Below are 17,399 nucleotides of genomic sequence, written 5' to 3' on the forward strand. Positions count from 1 at the left end.
AGGTGCTTTTCCTGGTCTCCCATGGGGTGCAGGGCCCAAGCACCTGGGCCATCCTCCACTGCACTCCCTGGCCATAGCAGAGAGCTGGCCTGGAAGAGGGGCAACCGGGACAGAATCCGGCGCCCCAACCGGGACTAGAACCCGGTGTGCCGGCGCCGCAAGGTGGAGGATTAGCCTATTGAGCCACGGCGCCGGCTCGGTTATTTTATCTTTATTTTCATTTTATTTGAAAGGCAGAGAGAAACAGAAAGAGATCTCTTATCTTGTTTAACTCCTCCAAATATCTGCGACAGGGGTGGGCCAGGCTGAAGCCAGGTATCCAGAACTCAATCTGTATCACCCATATGGATGGCAGAAACCCAAGTACTTGAGCCATCCCCTGCTGCCTCCCCGGGTGTGCATTAGCAGGAAGCTGGAATTGGAAATAAAACTGGAACTCAAACAAAGAACTCTGACATGGGATAGGGGCATCCCAAATGGCATCTTAACCACTGCACCAAACACCTACCCATGGACCTCCTTTTAAAAATGCCTTATATAGGCCGGCACCACAGCTCACTAGGCTAATCCTCCACCTTGCGGCGCCAGCACACCAGGTTCTAGTCCCAGTCAGGGCGCCGGATTCTGTCCCAGTTGCCCCTCTTCCAGGCCAGCTCTCTGCTGTGGCCAGGGAAGTGCAATGGAGGATGGCCCAAGTACTTGGGCCCTGCACCCCATGGGAGACCAGGATAAGTACCTGGCTCCTGCCATCGGATCAGCGCGGTGCGCCGGCCGCAGCAGCCATTGGAGGGTGAACCAACGGCAAAGGAAGACCTTTCTCTCTGTCTCTCTCTCTCACTGTCCACTCTGCCTGTCAAAAAAAAAAAAAAAAAGAGTAAAAAATGCCCTATATAGGCCGGCGCCGTGGCTCCATAGGCTAATCCTCTACCTGCGTCGCCAGCACCCCGGGTTCTAGTCCCAGTCGGGGTGCCGGATTCTGTCCCGGTTGCTCCTCTTCCAGTCCAGCTCTCTGCTGTGGCCTGGGAGTGCAGTGGAGGATGGCCCAAGTCCTTTGGGCCCTACACCCGCATGAGAGACCAGGAGAAGCACCTGGCTCCTGGCTTCGGATCAGTGCAGTGTGCCGGCCACAGCGGCCATTGGGGGGGTGAACCAACGGCAAAAAGGAAGACCTTTCTCTCTCTCTCTCTCTCACTGTCCACTCTGCCTGTCCAAAAAAAAAAAAAAAAAAAAAAACCCTATATAATTTTGAGCATTCTCTCGTTCTTAGAAGGATAACTTTTCCCCATGTCAATCAGCATGTGAGATGTAAGCTCTTGGGTTATGAACTGGCTGAAAATGACTACACTAAGAAAATACTGGAGTTCTTTCCATTTCACTGCTTAGTGTTTCTTAAGTGAGAATGGGTTCATGTTAACAGCAAGTACACAGTGGGTGTTCAGTAATATTGCTTTATTTTTCTAGGTCTCAATTCTTCTCCATTTATTCAATTAATATTTATCCACTAAACCCAAGTATGATCAAAAACTGATTACATACAGGCACTGAAGGAAGTGCAAAGATGAATTGAACTCAGCCCTAACCTTCAAAGCCCTCTACACTTCATAACCAAGTAGTAAAATCTCCTGCATCCTCAACCTCTTCTCAGATCCTCCCCCTTCACAATTTTGACTGAAACCATGTCTAGCTTCCCCTTCTTGCCAGAATAAATGTCCAAGTTCCTAAAGGAGCCTCCAAGGTCCTACATGATTCCCACCCATTACCGCGTCACCGTGGAAGATCTAACTTGGATGTGGGCTGCAGGGGATGATGGTAAGCAGTCCTCCCAGCTGCAAAGGTATCAGACTGCTCTGTTCAGAGGAAAGAAGCTTTCCACACAGGCCAGCCCAGCCTCCTGGGAGGCTCTGCAATGAGAATTTAGTCCAAAGTGCTACCTGATCAAAGCAATACACTACCTTCCATTTGCCACTGATCCTTCTGCACACGTATTTTCTAGTGAAGACAGGGTGAGGAGGAGAGTAGTGGTGGGTTGGGACTGACCTGGGGGAAGACACAAGTATTGCAAAGTGTTCTGGGCAGATACATTTTTTTTCTGAGGATAACAGAAAGCGCGAGTTTAACTATCCAGCAGTGGATGAGGAGTGCAGACTAAGGTCTCAGGAACAATCAGCCTCCTCAGCGGGTGCTCTGGGGCTCTTAAGAAGTACAAAGGAGAGGAGAGGCAGAGCTGCAAGTCAGGTGCATGGAGCTCAGGAGTAGATGGATGACAAAACTGCTTGATAACAGGGCATTTTATCTATCTCAAATATCAATGCAGTTTCTTGAGGGCTTGTTGATGGCTTGATCTTAGCCATGAGAAGGACGAACAGGATGTCTGTACAACTAAGCAATGGCAAAATATTATTTTCTGAAATCTGAAAGAGGCAAAGTGTTATGTTAGGAGATTCCAGTGCCTCATTAGGCAGAATGAGAGCCACTCTGCCAGAGCCCACCCCTTCCTACCTATCGTTATCTGTGCCCCTTTTACACTCTGTTATAATGAATTCAAATTTCTGGTCATGCTGACCAGACAGGGCCAGATTACTCTGCAACTTCAGCTGGCTTTCCAATCAAGGCCAGTTTCTGGAATTCACAAGCAAGCATTATTTAGCAGGTACTATTTTAATATTACGATAATAAACCCCCTGGTGTCATCTAGTTCTTTCTATGAAGACCAAGAAGAAACTCTAATGCTCTTAAAGTAATTTCAATAGGAAGTGCCAATAAGATCTATATGAAAGATTGTGCGGGAAGGAACGGAGGGAGGAAGGAGGGAAGGAGGGAAGGAGGGAGGGAGGGAGGGAAGGAGGGAGGGAGGGAGGGGGAAGGAAGACCCTCTGGGAGAACTGGAGAGAACAAGACTACTGAAGAGATGTGGAAAGGAATGAAGTGAAGAAGCTCAACTAGGAAAGCCCCTTTGGAGGACATATTTTTGTTAGTACACAGAAAATGTAGATCAAAAAACAGGAACACATCAGGAACATGTCAGTCATAATCCTCCCTTACTGTGGTTTATAAAGAAGTAAAATCTTCAAAACAACTATGAATTAATTTTTGCAAAGATATAATTAGTATTTCAATAGTGTAAGTGAATATTTGTGTGTAAATTATAAAATTTATGTATTATAAGCACATAATAACAAGGCATACTTCACACATTTCTACTTACAATGATACCAAGAGAATGGACTTTTCATGTACTTGGAAAGAAAATAAAAAGAATGACAGTGCACAGCCAACCTTTAAGAAAAAATGGGAGGAGGGAAGATGTAACAACTTGGCAAATATCAATTTAATTATGAATCTAAATAAACATCATTTCAAGTAAAATTTTAATTTTCTATCTCAAAGTAAAATATAAATATAGCACCAATATGCATAATATTTTCATCAAATTTTAAAATCAAAACTTTTTTTAAAAAACGATTGCAAAGTTATAATAACTTGAGAATCAGGTGTTAATAAACAAAACCAAATACCTCAGACACAACAATCACACCTTCCTCCTCCTTTGGAATTTCTGACAATTTAAATTAAAAAGCAGGAAGGAAAAGACGGTCAAAATCTAAAACTGGCAAAACCAATCTACTTCAGTGTTTTTAAAATGTGTATGCCAATAAAATACAGTAAATGTCTTCTAATCATTTGCTAGTTGGAGTTTTAAATTTAAAAAGTACTCAGATCTATTTTCAGAAGTTTGTATTCTGCATATCAGACATACATGTATACATATCCTTCCAGTTCTTGAGTGGAAACACCTGAATTACTACTGTGCACCTGCCATATGTTAACCCACTGGCAATCCTATCTACCATACACTTCTCTCCAGTACCCTCTGCTGATGGAGGCAGAGGAGTGGTCTAAGCCACACCTGTTTTAATAGGACGAGTAATAACCTACGTGCTAACACTCGCACTCCCTCACACTTGTTCTCCTGCTACCGTGTCAGACGGTGTAATTTCCCTGTTAAAAATTCTCTAACAGGGGCTGGCTCTATGGCACAGAGGGTTAAGCTTCTGTCTGTGATGCTGGCATCCCATATCAGAGCACTGGTTTGAGTCCCTGCTGTCCCACTTCCAATCCAGCTCCCGGCTACTGGCCCCGGAAAAAGCAATGGAAGGTAGTTTCAAATATCCGGACCCCTGCCACCTAGCTGGACAACCTGATTGGAGTTCTGGGCTCTTGGCTTCAGCCTGGTCCAGCCCTGGCCATTGTGGCCATCTGGGGAGTGAAATAGAAGACAGAAAATCTCTCTCCCTTTGTGTGTCACCCAACTTTTCAAATAAATAAAATGTCTTTAAAAAAATAAAAAAGTAAAATAGCTTCCTATTACACTTAGAATAAAACTAGAACTCCTACAAGACCTGACTGTTCCTCACTTCCTACCTGTCCCTTTATGCCTCAGACATGCCAAAAGTGTTCCTGCCTTTAAGGAAAACCCTGATTTCCTCAAGTCAAGGCCCAGATCTTCTTGTGACTGGCTCCTTCTGGATGGTCATTCACTTCTTAGGTCTAAGGTCACTTCTACCGAAAGGGTCCCCGCCCTCATCTAGAGCTGTGTGCTGTAGCCCCAGCCCACCAGCTCTCTCTACAACACCGCTGTCTGCAGAACACTCAGTCTATCTTCCTGTTGACAGGTTGCTTTTCTTTGTTGTCACTGTCTGCCAATGTCAGGAAAGGCCCCAGATAGAGACAGCAGGGCTGTTCTCGGTCCTTCACTTACATGGTGGCACCCAGAAGAGGACTTGCCACGTTACAGGGCATTCCATAAATACCAGCTGAGTAAATTAAATACAAATCGTGCACCTCTGGATCAACAGATTCACCAGACTACCTCAATCCCAAATTGATATGGAGATGTAATTCAATCAAACTTGAAGGGAAATTTTGAAAATTTTGTATTTATTTGAAAGGCAGAGAGACAGACAGTGATCTCCCACCTGCTGGCTCACACCCTAAATGCCTGCAATGGTCGGGGCCAGACCCAGCTGAAGCCGGGAGCTGAAGACTCAGTCTGGGTCTCCCATGTGCTTGGCAGAAACCCAGGTGCTTGAGCCATCTTCCACCAACTCCCAGGGTGTGCACCAACAGGAAGCTGGAACCGGAGCTGGGACCTGAACCTGAGCACTCTGCTGTGGGATGCAGACATCCCTGGCTAACCACTACGCCCAATGCCTGTCCCCAGAAAATGCTGTAAAAGTAATAATAGGCAATGTTTTATAAACTCTCAGAAATATACAACAAAAATTCAAAACAGCATCAACAAAATCAAACTAAAGAAAATTTAATTTTTTAAACACAGGGGCTTGTATTAAAACCACAGCAAACAGAATAGGAAATTAAGAAGAAGAAAATATTTTTTCTGGTTTACAGCCCCAGAATAACTGTCTCCAACACTGCTATAATTACTCAAACTCTAAAATTCTATTATCTTTTTAAATATTTCAGGCATGGAAAGCCAAGACACTCTGGCAAAAGATCTCTGCGAGTGAGATCCCAGTGGAAAGAACAGGTCATCAAAGAAGGAGGTACCTTTCTCTGAAGGGAGGAGAGAACCTCCACTTTGACTATGACCTTGTCTAAACAAGATAAGAGTCGGAGAACTCAGAGGGCTTCCATAGCCTTGGAAACTCATGACTGGAGCATAGGGAGATTACTGATGCCATAGACAGGAGTGTCAATTGGTAAAGTCAACAACAGGAGTCACTGTGCACTTACTCCTCATGTAGGATCTCTATCCTTAATGTGCTGTACATTGAGATTTAATGCTATAACGAGTACTCAAACAATATATTTCACTTTGTGTTTCTATGGGGGTGCAAACTGTTGAAATCCTTACTTAATGCATACTAAACTGATCCTCTGTAAAAAAAAAAAAAAAGAAATTATCAATTCCCAACTTGACTCTCACTGGGATTAAACATGACAATAGGTCTGATCTGATTTCATCATCATTTTAAAAAAAAATCATCTATTATTTTTCACTTTATGTTTGTGTGGGAGCAAACTGTTGAAATCCATACTTGATGTATACTAAGCTGATCTTCTGTATATTAAGATAATCAAAAATGAATCTTGATGTGAATGGAAGGGGAGAGGGAGTGGGAAAGGGGAGGGTTGTGGGTGGGAGGGACGGTATGGGGGGGAAGCCATTGTAATCCATAAGTCGTACTTTGGAAATTTATATGCATTAAATAAAAGTTTAAAAAAAATAAAAAAAATAAAAAATATTTTTTTAAATTATTTATTTATTATTTGAAAAGCAGAGTTACAGAGAGGCAGAGGCAGAGAGAGAGAGAGAAGTCTTCCATCAATTGGTTCAATCCCCAAATGGCTATAACAACTGAAGATGGGCTGATCTGAAGCCAGGAGCCAGGAGCTTCTGGGTTTCCCACACAGGTGCAGGGGCCCAAGCACTTGGGCCATCTTCTACTGCTTTCCCAGGTACATTAGCAGGGAGCTGGATCGGAAGAGGAGCAGCTGGGACTCGAACCAGCACACATAGGGGATGCCAGCACTGGCTGCTTTAATCCACTACGCCACAGCGCCAGCCCCTATTTCATTATCTTTGACATGTATCTTTATTTAGCATACTATTTCCTAGAAAAATATATAATCTTTCACACATTTGAAAATATTTCAGGGTAGGCTCATTGAAGATAACAGAGAATTATTAACCATATCCATTGTGTTCTAAATGTCCTATGGAATATTAACAGTAGATGACTTAGTATGCTGAGTTCACTCACAGAACGAAACAACAGAAGTCATCAATAAAAATGTAATGAAAAGGGAAAGAGGACCATGAGTTACCCTTTTTTGTGCTATGGTAGAGATTCGATGTTGAAATAGTTCACTGTTATGTTCTCTGTTCAGGACTGTTTTTAGTAGACCATGTATGTAAGTGGCAATCCCAGAATTTAAACCCTAAGTTCTACAGTGCTGTCCTTTTACAAGTACAATGGGATTTACTGTTTTCATAAACTAAAGGTTTTTAATACTTTAAAAGGTATTTTTAGGAGCAGGCATTAGGCCTAGCACTTAAGGCACCAGTTGAGAAGAACCACATCGTGTATCAGAGGCCCTGCTTCAATACCGGGCTCTGGTTCCTGACTCCAGCTTCCTGCTAATACGGATTCCAGGAGGCAACTGCTACGGCTCAGGTAACTGGATTCTTGCCACCAGTGTGGGAAGCCTGGGTTGAGTTCCCCACTCCCAGCTTCAGCCTTTAAAATCAAAAGACTTTTATGTCATTTTATAAATGAAGGCATACAGAACAAAATTTTAAGTATCACACAAACAGAATCATGAAGTATGTGTATAAACTACAGAATATATACCCAATCCATCTTCAAACTGATACAGGTCATCTTCCTAAACACAGATCTGACCCTTCTTCTCAGAAACCACTTTGTCTCCTATTGCACACAAACTGAATTCCAAACCTCTTCAAACCAAAGTCTTACAGAGTTTGGTCCTTTTGACCCTTACTTCTTACCATATCCTCTCCTACCCTCAACACACATACACACACACACCCCAATTTTATTGGCAGTTTCTAGAATATTCCCTATTTCTTCTTATCTCTACAAATTCTAGGTCCTTCTCATCTTGAATTTCCTAATTGCTATATGACCTCCTGTTCTAAATCTTGCCCAGCTTTCAAAATGTAGCTCAAACCTCACTTCCTCGCAGCACCTTTTAAAAATCTTCCTTCAAGATACATCTCGCTTTCCCATACCATCACAGGACTTCAGCTGTACCTGAGAGAATTTCATTCTGCCTAATAACAACAATTATGCAAGCATATGTACATTGTCACTGTTTTCTTTGTCCTCCCTCATTTACTAATATAACCCAGAATTAAATAGCTATTGAATTCAACTGAAAGGTTGTTCAGCCCAGCACAGCATCAAAGTATATATAATAAATGACAAATACTATTCAAAGAAAGAATATAATTATCTACATTTTTAAATGATCAGCTATAGGGGTTGGTGCTGTGCCTCAGCAGGTTAAAAGCCTTGACCAACAGTGCCAGCATCCCATGCGGGTGCCAGTTCAAGTCCCAGCTTCTCCACTTCCAATCTCGCTCTCTGCTATGGCCTGTGAAAGCAGCAGAGGATGGCCCAAGTCCTTGGGCCTCTATACCCACGTGGGAGACCCAGAAGAAGCTCCTGGCTCCTGGCTTTGGCCTGGCCCAGTCCTGGTGGTTGTAGCAATTTGGAGAGTGAACCAGTGGATGGAAGATATCTTTCTCTCTCTACCTCTCTCTCTGTAACTCTGCCTTTCAAATAAATAAAATAGTAAGTCTTAAAAATAAATAAATAAATAATCATTTGTAGCAACAATTAAGTATATCTAAATAATGAGAAACTTACCAGGGTAAATTTAAATCCTTTGGGAGAGGGCTGAAGTATTAATTTTACACATGCAGGAAGCAGACTCAGAAATGTAAAACAAAAGCTAAAGAATTAATAAAAACAAGAAAAATTTAGTTTTTCATGGATATAAATATTGCTAACCAAAATAAAATATTTTTAAAAGTATGAGGATCACTTTATTTATCAACCTACATTAATTTCAAACTAAAGTTTATTTTTTAAATTTAAGACCAAATAACATTTACATATTTTGTTTAGGACTGTATGATAGAGAACAAAGCATAACTCTAAATACACTAAACACTGCTGACGTTATTTTAGTCTTTAATGTCATATACAGAAAAGAAACAAAGAGGCCAGTCATTCTACTCTGGTGGTTTTGTGACATGCCAACTTGGCCAGGCTGAATACCACCCCAAGAATTCCTTTCTGGGAGGCCTCCTGGTAGGGTGGGCTACCAGAGATCCTCTCAGAAGACCTGGAGTGTGGAAGGAGGCAGCACCCATCTCCCAGTTACTCAAATGCCAACCTAAGGAAGACACTGCACAGATGTAAAGTCCTCATCCAGCTGACTTTAAGTTCATGAAAGGCAAGTGGCCTGGGGGCCTACCTTAATCAGTGGGAGCGCTTACAAGAAGGCCTACACCTTGCCTAACAGCAGCTGGGCCGGAATGGCCCTGGCCTCCCCCAGAGACGCCTGCCTGGGGGACCTCAGTTGACTCAGCCAGCCCCACAGCAGCAGAGCCAGCTCCTTGCAATCAATTCATAGACACAGTCCCATCATCTGCTCCTGGTTCTCTTCTGCTTGATCCTATTACACCACTGCCAATCAAGACCCTTCAAGATACTGAAGTTGGGTTGTACTCTCTGTTTAAGAAGAACATTAGGTGAGGCCAGTGTTGTGGCACAGGGGGTGAAGGCACCACCTCTGACACCAGCATCCCATCTGGGTGCCAGTTCAAGTCCCAACTGCTCCACTGCTGATCCAGCTCCCTGCTTATGTGCCTGGGAAAGCAGATGGTCCAAGTACTTGGGTTCCTGCCACCCGAGTGGGAGACACTGACGGAGTTCCAGACTCCTGGATTGGGGTTGGGGCTCAGCCTCGGCTGCTGCAACCATCTGAAGAATGAGACAGTGGATAGATCTCTCCCCCCCCTCTCTCCCTGTCACTCAGCCTTTCAAAATAAATAAATAAATCTAGGTAACAATTCAGAAAAGTCTTCCCAATAAAACAATTCAAATAAGAGTTTTATACAGAGGAATTATTTTAAGTGATGTGGAAAATTCACCAACACGCACCTCACTCCCTAATGATAAATAGATATTATCATAATACTTTTAGAGAAGCTTATAAACACTATATACAAACTGTGTCTCTTACCTGATTATTATCTGGATGTCACGTGGCAAAATATCCTTAATCTTCAGAAAAACACTGAAGCTGCACCAAACATTGGCTACTTTATCCTTCAAAGAGATTTGTTAGTTTTACATGACAGTGTAACTGAAAGAACTGCTAAACCCCACAAAGTACAGTCCCTATTCTAAGTAAGTGAACCTCTGAGGCATGTGAGACTTGTATTCATAATTGTAACAAATTGTGCAGTAGATTAACTCTCTAATCAGTAAACATACACACATACACATTCTCGATATTTTTTCTGTGATGGGAGTTGATCTAAAAGGTAGCCAACCATAATCTCGACGCTCCCAAAAAAATACTTAATATCTTTCAAAGAGCAGTACACTATTTCTAAAGACAGAACACATTCATTTTGGGAAATTTTTCTTAAAAAAAGACTTTTTTCCCTAATTTGTAGAACACATATTATAGTTGACGCATTTTATCACACCTCTGAGTTTATTTAAAGTAACCTACCAGCTACCAGCAATGACAAGAGCTAATTTCTAATAAATGAAGTTTAAAGGTATTAGCAGTTGTACTAGGATCGCTTTCAAAATTAAGTTTATGAACACAGTGGTGGTGCTCAACAAGCCCATCCTCTATACGGCGGCCTGAGGCACAGCCGTGGGGACACGAGGTCAAGAGAGGAACCCTCACTGCCAACTGGACCCTTGGAGCCAAGAAATGCTCTTCTGCTTTTGAGGGCAACAAGTAAATGGAAGAAACTGGCAGCACCACTGAACACGCGTGATGTTCATTTGGTCATTATTGTGATAAAAACCGTTTCTGAAATGGAATGTAAGGCAAATAACCAGGCAGCTTCTGTGGAAAGCCATGCTTTTCTTTATATAGGTGTTTAAAAGTTAGAGGTTATATAAAGAAGAAGGTATGAGGACAATTTTCAGATCACAGCTCTGCCAGGTCCTAGTCATATGAATGCCCGTCTTCTCATCTGTAAAGTGGGATCACAGCTACTTCAAAGCTACTGTGAGGATCAGACAGTTTCAGGGACGTATGCGGCAGCATAAGTGACTACAGTGTCAGTGTCATCACCACCGTCATCCCCCTGCACACACACATTCCTGCTCCTTCACAATTAATTCCTTTCATCCTTTCTTTCAAAACGCAGTTCTAACTTCCTGTAAAACTTAATGAAAGAGTAGAGAAATTGATATATTCAAAAATTAGAAGATATACGCTTTTCTAATCCTTCTTAAAAGAAATGTTATTCAAGAGTAAATTATCTGTAAATATGTTGTCTCTTTTACTAAAGGCCTTTTTGTTTTAGGGAAAAAAAAAAAAACTAGTTTAATTACTAAATCTAAATGGTCAAATTATTGTCATGAAAGTGTAACAAGAGGAGCCAGAGCTGTGGCACAGCCGGTTAAAGCCCCTGCCTGCAGCACCAGCATCCCATATGAGCCACTCCACTTCCAATCCAGCTCCCTGCTAATGTGCCTGGGAAAGCAGCTGAGGATGATCCGAATCCTTGGACCCCTACACCCACATGGGAGACCTGGAAGAAGCTCCTGGCTTTGTCTGGACCCAGCCCGTGACTGCGGCCATTTGGGGAGTGAACCAGCGGGTGGAAGACCTCTTTCTCCATCTCTACCTCTCTCTGTAACTCTTTCAAATAAATAAAATAAATCTTAAAAAAAAAAAAAAAGTCTAACAAGAGTGATTAGACCAGCATTAAATGAAATAATTCTCATTAAAAATTTCTATGGGTGAAGATTTTATCTCATAAGGAATTATGAGATCTTTCTGAAGCAAACATGATTTTTAGTTAGACAAATAATTTTCTAAGACTAAAGTGAGAATATAAAGCAAAAACTTACAGAGCTGCTAACTTTGTAGCTACAACTTTTCATGCTTTCTTTCATTGTGAACCCTATTTTATTAGAAAAATGTGTAAATTATGGATCTGCCAGTGGCATAAACATTGCCTACTCATCTAATGTTCTAGAAAATGCCAGCTGGGTCCCACACTGGCAAGGAATGACTGCAGAGGAACACAGCTGAGGCACAGCTGAGGCTCCTAATCCTTGCCTTCTCCAGGAGACCCCCGCAGGTCACAGGGGAGGTACAGTCACAGGAAAGAATGAGAGGAGCTTCAAACATGCCTCAAACAGTCCGCGGTCAACTGGGAAGAGTCTTCTTAGGACCTGCAGCGTCTGTTCCTTATCTGTGAAGAATGGCAGCCAGCAGAGGATGAAGGAACCTGCCACAGTACAAGCTAGCTTAAGTAAGAGCGCAAACCTACGACGAAACAAAGGCAACCGGTAAGACAGGGGACAGATACAAACTCTGAAAAATCTACCTCAAGAGCACCGAAGGCAACCAGGGCAAAGGGATGGCTATTCCAAATCCATGCCACCAACACAAGTTCAAGAGGGGAGTCTGCTCAGACCAGAGTTGAAAAGAAGTGCATTCTCCACCAAAAAGGCGACTATCATCAAACTGATTAACATTTCCCTTAGGTGCCATTTCCCTCGGAATAAAGGACTGCAGCCACGATGAGAAACGTGGAATGGGGACATAGTTCCACCAAGTGTATCATGGCATAAGCTCTAATGTGATGAAATCCTACAGCAATGCTCTAAGAAGCCAACAGTAAATGGACATTGGCTAAAATATTTCTCCAGTTAGGAAGATGTAAAATAAAAGAATACAGAACACGACTTAAGTCTCTCTTTTCCCACTCACCCATGAGCAACATATTTATAGGAAATTACCAATGGACAAAGTGAGACCACCTTCCTCCAGGTTAAGTTTACCAAATTCTCTGAAGTAAGTTTTTGCGATTCTGGTATTTAAATGTTAATAAAAAAAAATTGAAGGGAAAAGGCATTTGGCCTAGTAGTTAAGACCCCTGCCTCCCACATTGGAATTCCTGGGTTTGATTCCCAGCTGTGGCTCCAGATTCCAGAATCCCACGAATGCAGAACCTGAGAGGTAGCAGTGATGGCTCAAGTAATTGGGTTCCTGCCACCCACGTGGAGAACCTGGATTGAAATCCCAGCTCCTGGCTTTGACCCAGCCCAGCTATGGTAGTTGTGGGCATTTAAGAGTAAACCAGCTGATAGGGGCTCCCTTCTCTCTCTGTCTCTCTAGTTTGTTCTCTCTGCCTTTCGGGGGGAAAAAAAAAAAGTTACTTACCCTTTTCCCTTGAGGCCTTTTTTAAAACACTTGCCCAATAAAAAGCAAAAAAATGGCAAGGAATGGTAAAGTTCCATCTGTTTATAATTTAAAGCTAAGCAAAATGCCAGTGACCCTAGCAGGTCCCAGTCATAAGATACTCCAAGAACACCCCACAACGCAAAGCCAAGACTCACAGAATTATATATGAGCCTGTGTCAAGGAAATTATCTCAAAAATTAAGAGGTCTTACATTTTACAGAGCAGATTTCTTATGATTTTAAAGTAACATATACATATAATGAGAGCTATTTCTAAACAAGAATATTTTAATAGATTAAAGTGATTAGCAAATAGCAAATTCCAGTTAACAGGCTCAAATATATTAAATCTGCCAAACAGCAAGTGATCTGTTTAGGTTTAAAAGAGCAATATATAGTTAAAACATAGCTTTGTTTCTGTTAGACTACTTAACGATATTACTAGAACAGCACACCAAAATCAGGAGACTAAGACAACGTTCCAATAGCAAGTTCAAAATTTTAAAACGTGGGCAGACCTTTGGCACAGTGGTCAAGATACTGCTTAGGATCCCTGCATCCCATATCAGAGTGCCCGGGTTCACATCCTGACCCTGCCTGTTTCCAGCTTCCTGCTAATGCGCACACTTGGAAGCAACAGGTAGTGACCCAAGTACATGGATCCCAGTGACCCATATGGGAGACCCAGACTAGTTCTAAGTTCCTGGCTTTGGCCTGGCCCAGCACTGGCTCTTGTGGGCATCTGAGGAATAAACCAGCATAAAGAAGATCTAACTTTCAAATAAGTAAATAAGAACGTTTTTAAAAACTAACAGGCTCAGTATACTCCCTCTATAATTATTATATTCCTTATATCAGTAATATAGATTAATAAATGTGTGATTAGTAATTAGTAACACTATTCATTAAAAAAAAAAAAACAATATTAGCTGTGGTGTAGTAGGCTAAGCCTCCGCCTGCGCCACCAGGATCCCATACGGCTGCCATTCATGTACCGGCTGCTCCTCTTTCAATCCAGCTCTCTACTATGGCCTGGGAAAGCAGCAGAGGATGGCCCAAGTGCTTGGGCCCCTGCACTCAGGTGGGAGACCCAGACTCCTGGCTTCGGATCAGCCCAGCTCTGGCCATTGCGGCCATTTGTGGAGTGAACCAGTGGGTAGAAGACCTTTCTCTCTCTCCCTCTCTCTGGAGTCTGTAACTCTACCTCTCAAATAAATAAAATCTTTTAAAAATTAAATAAATAAAAAATTTTAAAATCGGTATTAGATTTTCAGTTCTAAATGGTGAGTGAGGCACTCATGATTACCTCCTCTCCTTCCTGAGACCCCCTTAAAACGTCAAAGAATTGAAAACATCTAAATTCACAGCCATAAAGAGAAAACGAGACTGGATTACAACAGCTAAAGGCTTTAACACAGTTCTAGAAGATAGGAACGAATGAAACGGGGTGCAAGAAGTCACAGCACGTTGGTGGCCCGGGAAGCCAGGAGCCAACCCACCCTGTGAGACCCCACAGAGCATGGGGGGCCAAGCAGCCTGCAGAGCTCGAGTGCTGTGTGAGAAAGAAACCAAGGGGACTGAGTGAAAATCCGTGGACGGGAAGGCAAATCTCACCCCACCTGTACAAACAGTATCTGGCCTCAATCTCCCCGTCAGCAACAAGGAAGGCACAGTTCCTCAAAGAAATGCAAGAACTACCCAGGGCAGCTAGTCCAGGAGTACTGTAGTGCAAAGCTCTCCACCTACAGACACTTAAGGATCCCAAGTGTGCTGACCAACTCTGCCCACGGACCAGCTCTAGAGGGAGTTCACATTTTTCTTCTTCCTCATTTTTTAAAAAAAGATGTATTGGCCGGCACCGCAACTCACTAGGCTAATCCTCCACCTTGCAGCGCTGGCACACCGGGTTCTAGTCCCAGTCGGGGTGCCAGATTCTGTCCCGGTTGCCCCTCTTCCAGGCCAGCTCTCTGCTGTGGCCCGGGAGTGCAGTAGAGGATGGCCCAAGTGCTTGGGCCCTGCACCCACATGGGAGACCAGGAGAAGCACCTGGCTCCTGCCATCGGATCAGCGCGGTGCACCGGCCTCAACGCGCCGGCCGCACCGGCCACTGGAGAGGGTGAACCAACGGCAAAGGAAGACCTTTCTCTCTGTCTCTCTCTCTCACTGTCCACTCTGCCTGTAAAAAAAAAAAAAGATGTATTTACTCACTTGAAAGTCACAGTTACAGAGAGAGAGGGAGAGACAGAGAGCTCTTCCATCCACTGGCTCACTCCCCAGTCAGCGGGCAACATCCAGCACTGGGCCAGGCCAAAGCCAGAAGCCAAGAGCTTCATGCAGGTCTCCCACATGGGTGCAGGGGCCCAAACAATTAGGTATCTTCTGCTGTTTTTCCCAGGCCATTAACAAGGAGCTGGATCAGAAGTGGAGCAGCCAGGACACGAACCCAGTGCCCATATGGGATGGTGGCGAAGCAGGTGGTGGTTTTACCCACCACACCACAACGCCAGTCCCATCTTCTTCATTCTTATGAGCAGATACACTAGGATCAAATAGGCATTTAAGGAAAACATATGACAGCAAAAGAATCAAAATGAAAAGTGGAAGAAACTGACTCTGAAGGAATAGAAATTACTCAGGGAGAGTGGATAAGGGGAGGGTTGCGGGTTGGAGGGACGTTATGGGGGGGAAGCCATTGTAATCAATATTCTGTACTTTGGAAATTTATATTCATTAAATAAAAGTTAAAAAAAAAGAAATTACTCAGGGAACAAAAAAAAGTAAATTCTAATTACAAATTTAAAATACACTTATTAACAAAATTAGTGAAAAGTTAAAGTCAAGATAATCTAAATCACAAAAGACAAAGATGCTCTAGAGATGAAATATCTAATATCTGACTAAGAAGCTCAAGAAACAAGGATTTGTGATTTCATATCAAAGAAATATGAGAGCTTCAAGAACTGATGAATAGGAGTCTTCAAAATGAATGACCCCATGCAAGTGAGCAAAACAATTAGAAAGAACACCTGTGCTGAGGGGGCTGGCACTGTGGAATAGTGGGCCAAGCCTCCACCTGCAGCACCTGCAACCCATATGGGCACAGGTTCAAGTCCTGGCTGCTCCTCTTCCACTCCAGCCCTCTGCTATGGCCTGGGAAAGCAGCAGAAGATGGCCCAAGTGCTTGGGCCCCTGCACCCATGTGAGATACCCAGAAGAAGCTCCTGGCTCCTGGCTTCGGATAGGCACAGCTCCAGCCATTGTGACCATTTAGGGAATGAAACAGTGGATGGAAGACGTTTCTCTCTGTCCCTCTTTCTCTACCTCTCAAATAAATAAATAAATCTTAAAAAAAAAAAAAAAACCTATGCTTAAACAAATCATTAAAAATTTCAGAGCACAAAAGATAATAAAATAACAATAACAGTAATAAATACCTATATAATGCTATCTCCCAAGAACTGTTTCAAGTGCTTTACAAATATTAATCCATTTAATTTTCAAAACAGGCTTACAGAGTAAGAGACATTACGGTTCCCCTCTTATGGATGAGAAAAGCAAAGCATATAATGGGTTTGGTTTTTTTTGGTCTAGCAGTTAGGACACCAATGTCCAACATCAGAGTACTTGAGTTTGAACACTGGCCCTGGCTTCTCTGGGAGGCAGCAGCAATTCAAGTAATTAGGTTCCTGCTGCTGGTGAAACAGGAATCCTAAATTATGCTCCCGGCTCCCAGTGTTGGCACCATCCTGACCCAGCCAGCGCAGGTATTTGGGGGAATGAACAAATAGATGGGAGCTTTCTTTCTTTCTCTCTCTCTCCTTCTCCTTGACAGAGTTAAACAGTGAGAGAGAGAGACAGAGAGAAAAGTTTTCCTTCCGTTGGTTCACTCCCTAAATGGCCACTATGGCTGGAGCTGAGCTGATCTGAAGCCAGGAGCTTCTTCCTAGTCTCCCACATGGGTGCAGGGGCCCAAGCACCTGGGCCAACTCCACTGCCCTCCCGGGCCACAGCAGAGAGCTGGACTGGAAGAGAAGCTGCTGGGACTAGAACCTGGTGCCCATATGGGATGCCGGCACCGCAGGCGGAGGATTAACCAAGTGAGCCGCGGGGCCGGCCCCCTCAACGAAATAATTTCTTTAATGTATCTCCACAAAATGGCTTCAGAATCCCAAAAGCTTTAAGAGTCTACTTCAAACTTTGGGGAGCAGCACAATGTGTTTGCTAGAATGGCTAAAATGAAACTGACAACTGGTAAAGATGGGGAGCACCTGGAACTTTTACATCACTGTGTACAAGAGTGTCCACTGGTACACTATGCTTAAAAACAACCAAAGATCGGGGCCAGCAGTGTGGCGCCCGGGTCAAGCGACACTGGCATCCCATACTGAAGCACCA

At 43.2% G+C, this 17,399-nt stretch overlaps 1 protein-coding gene across 1 annotated transcript in view; it reads right to left on the reverse strand.

Annotated features, from left to right (window-relative positions):
- Positions 1-17,399, reverse strand: part of ALG6 (ALG6 alpha-1,3-glucosyltransferase) — a 59,574-nt gene that overhangs the window by 9,837 nt on the left and 32,338 nt on the right. Inside the window, exons 8-12 of the mRNA XM_089300542.1 lie at positions 12,985-13,176; positions 11,949-12,084; positions 9,802-9,887; positions 8,418-8,502; positions 3,206-3,276 (exon numbers count right to left, since the gene is read on the reverse strand). Coding sequence (XP_089156668.1) covers positions 3,206-3,276; positions 8,418-8,502; positions 9,802-9,887; positions 11,949-12,084; positions 12,985-13,176 — 570 coding nt within the window. The remainder of the gene's footprint in view (positions 1-3,205; positions 3,277-8,417; positions 8,503-9,801; positions 9,888-11,948; positions 12,085-12,984; positions 13,177-17,399) is intronic.

This window comes from Oryctolagus cuniculus, chromosome 7 (assembly GCF_051225735.1).
Source record: "Oryctolagus cuniculus isolate XC-2025 breed Fujian yellow rabbit chromosome 7, ASM5122573v1, whole genome shotgun sequence".
In the NCBI taxonomy this organism is placed as follows: domain Eukaryota; kingdom Metazoa; phylum Chordata; class Mammalia; order Lagomorpha; family Leporidae; genus Oryctolagus; species Oryctolagus cuniculus.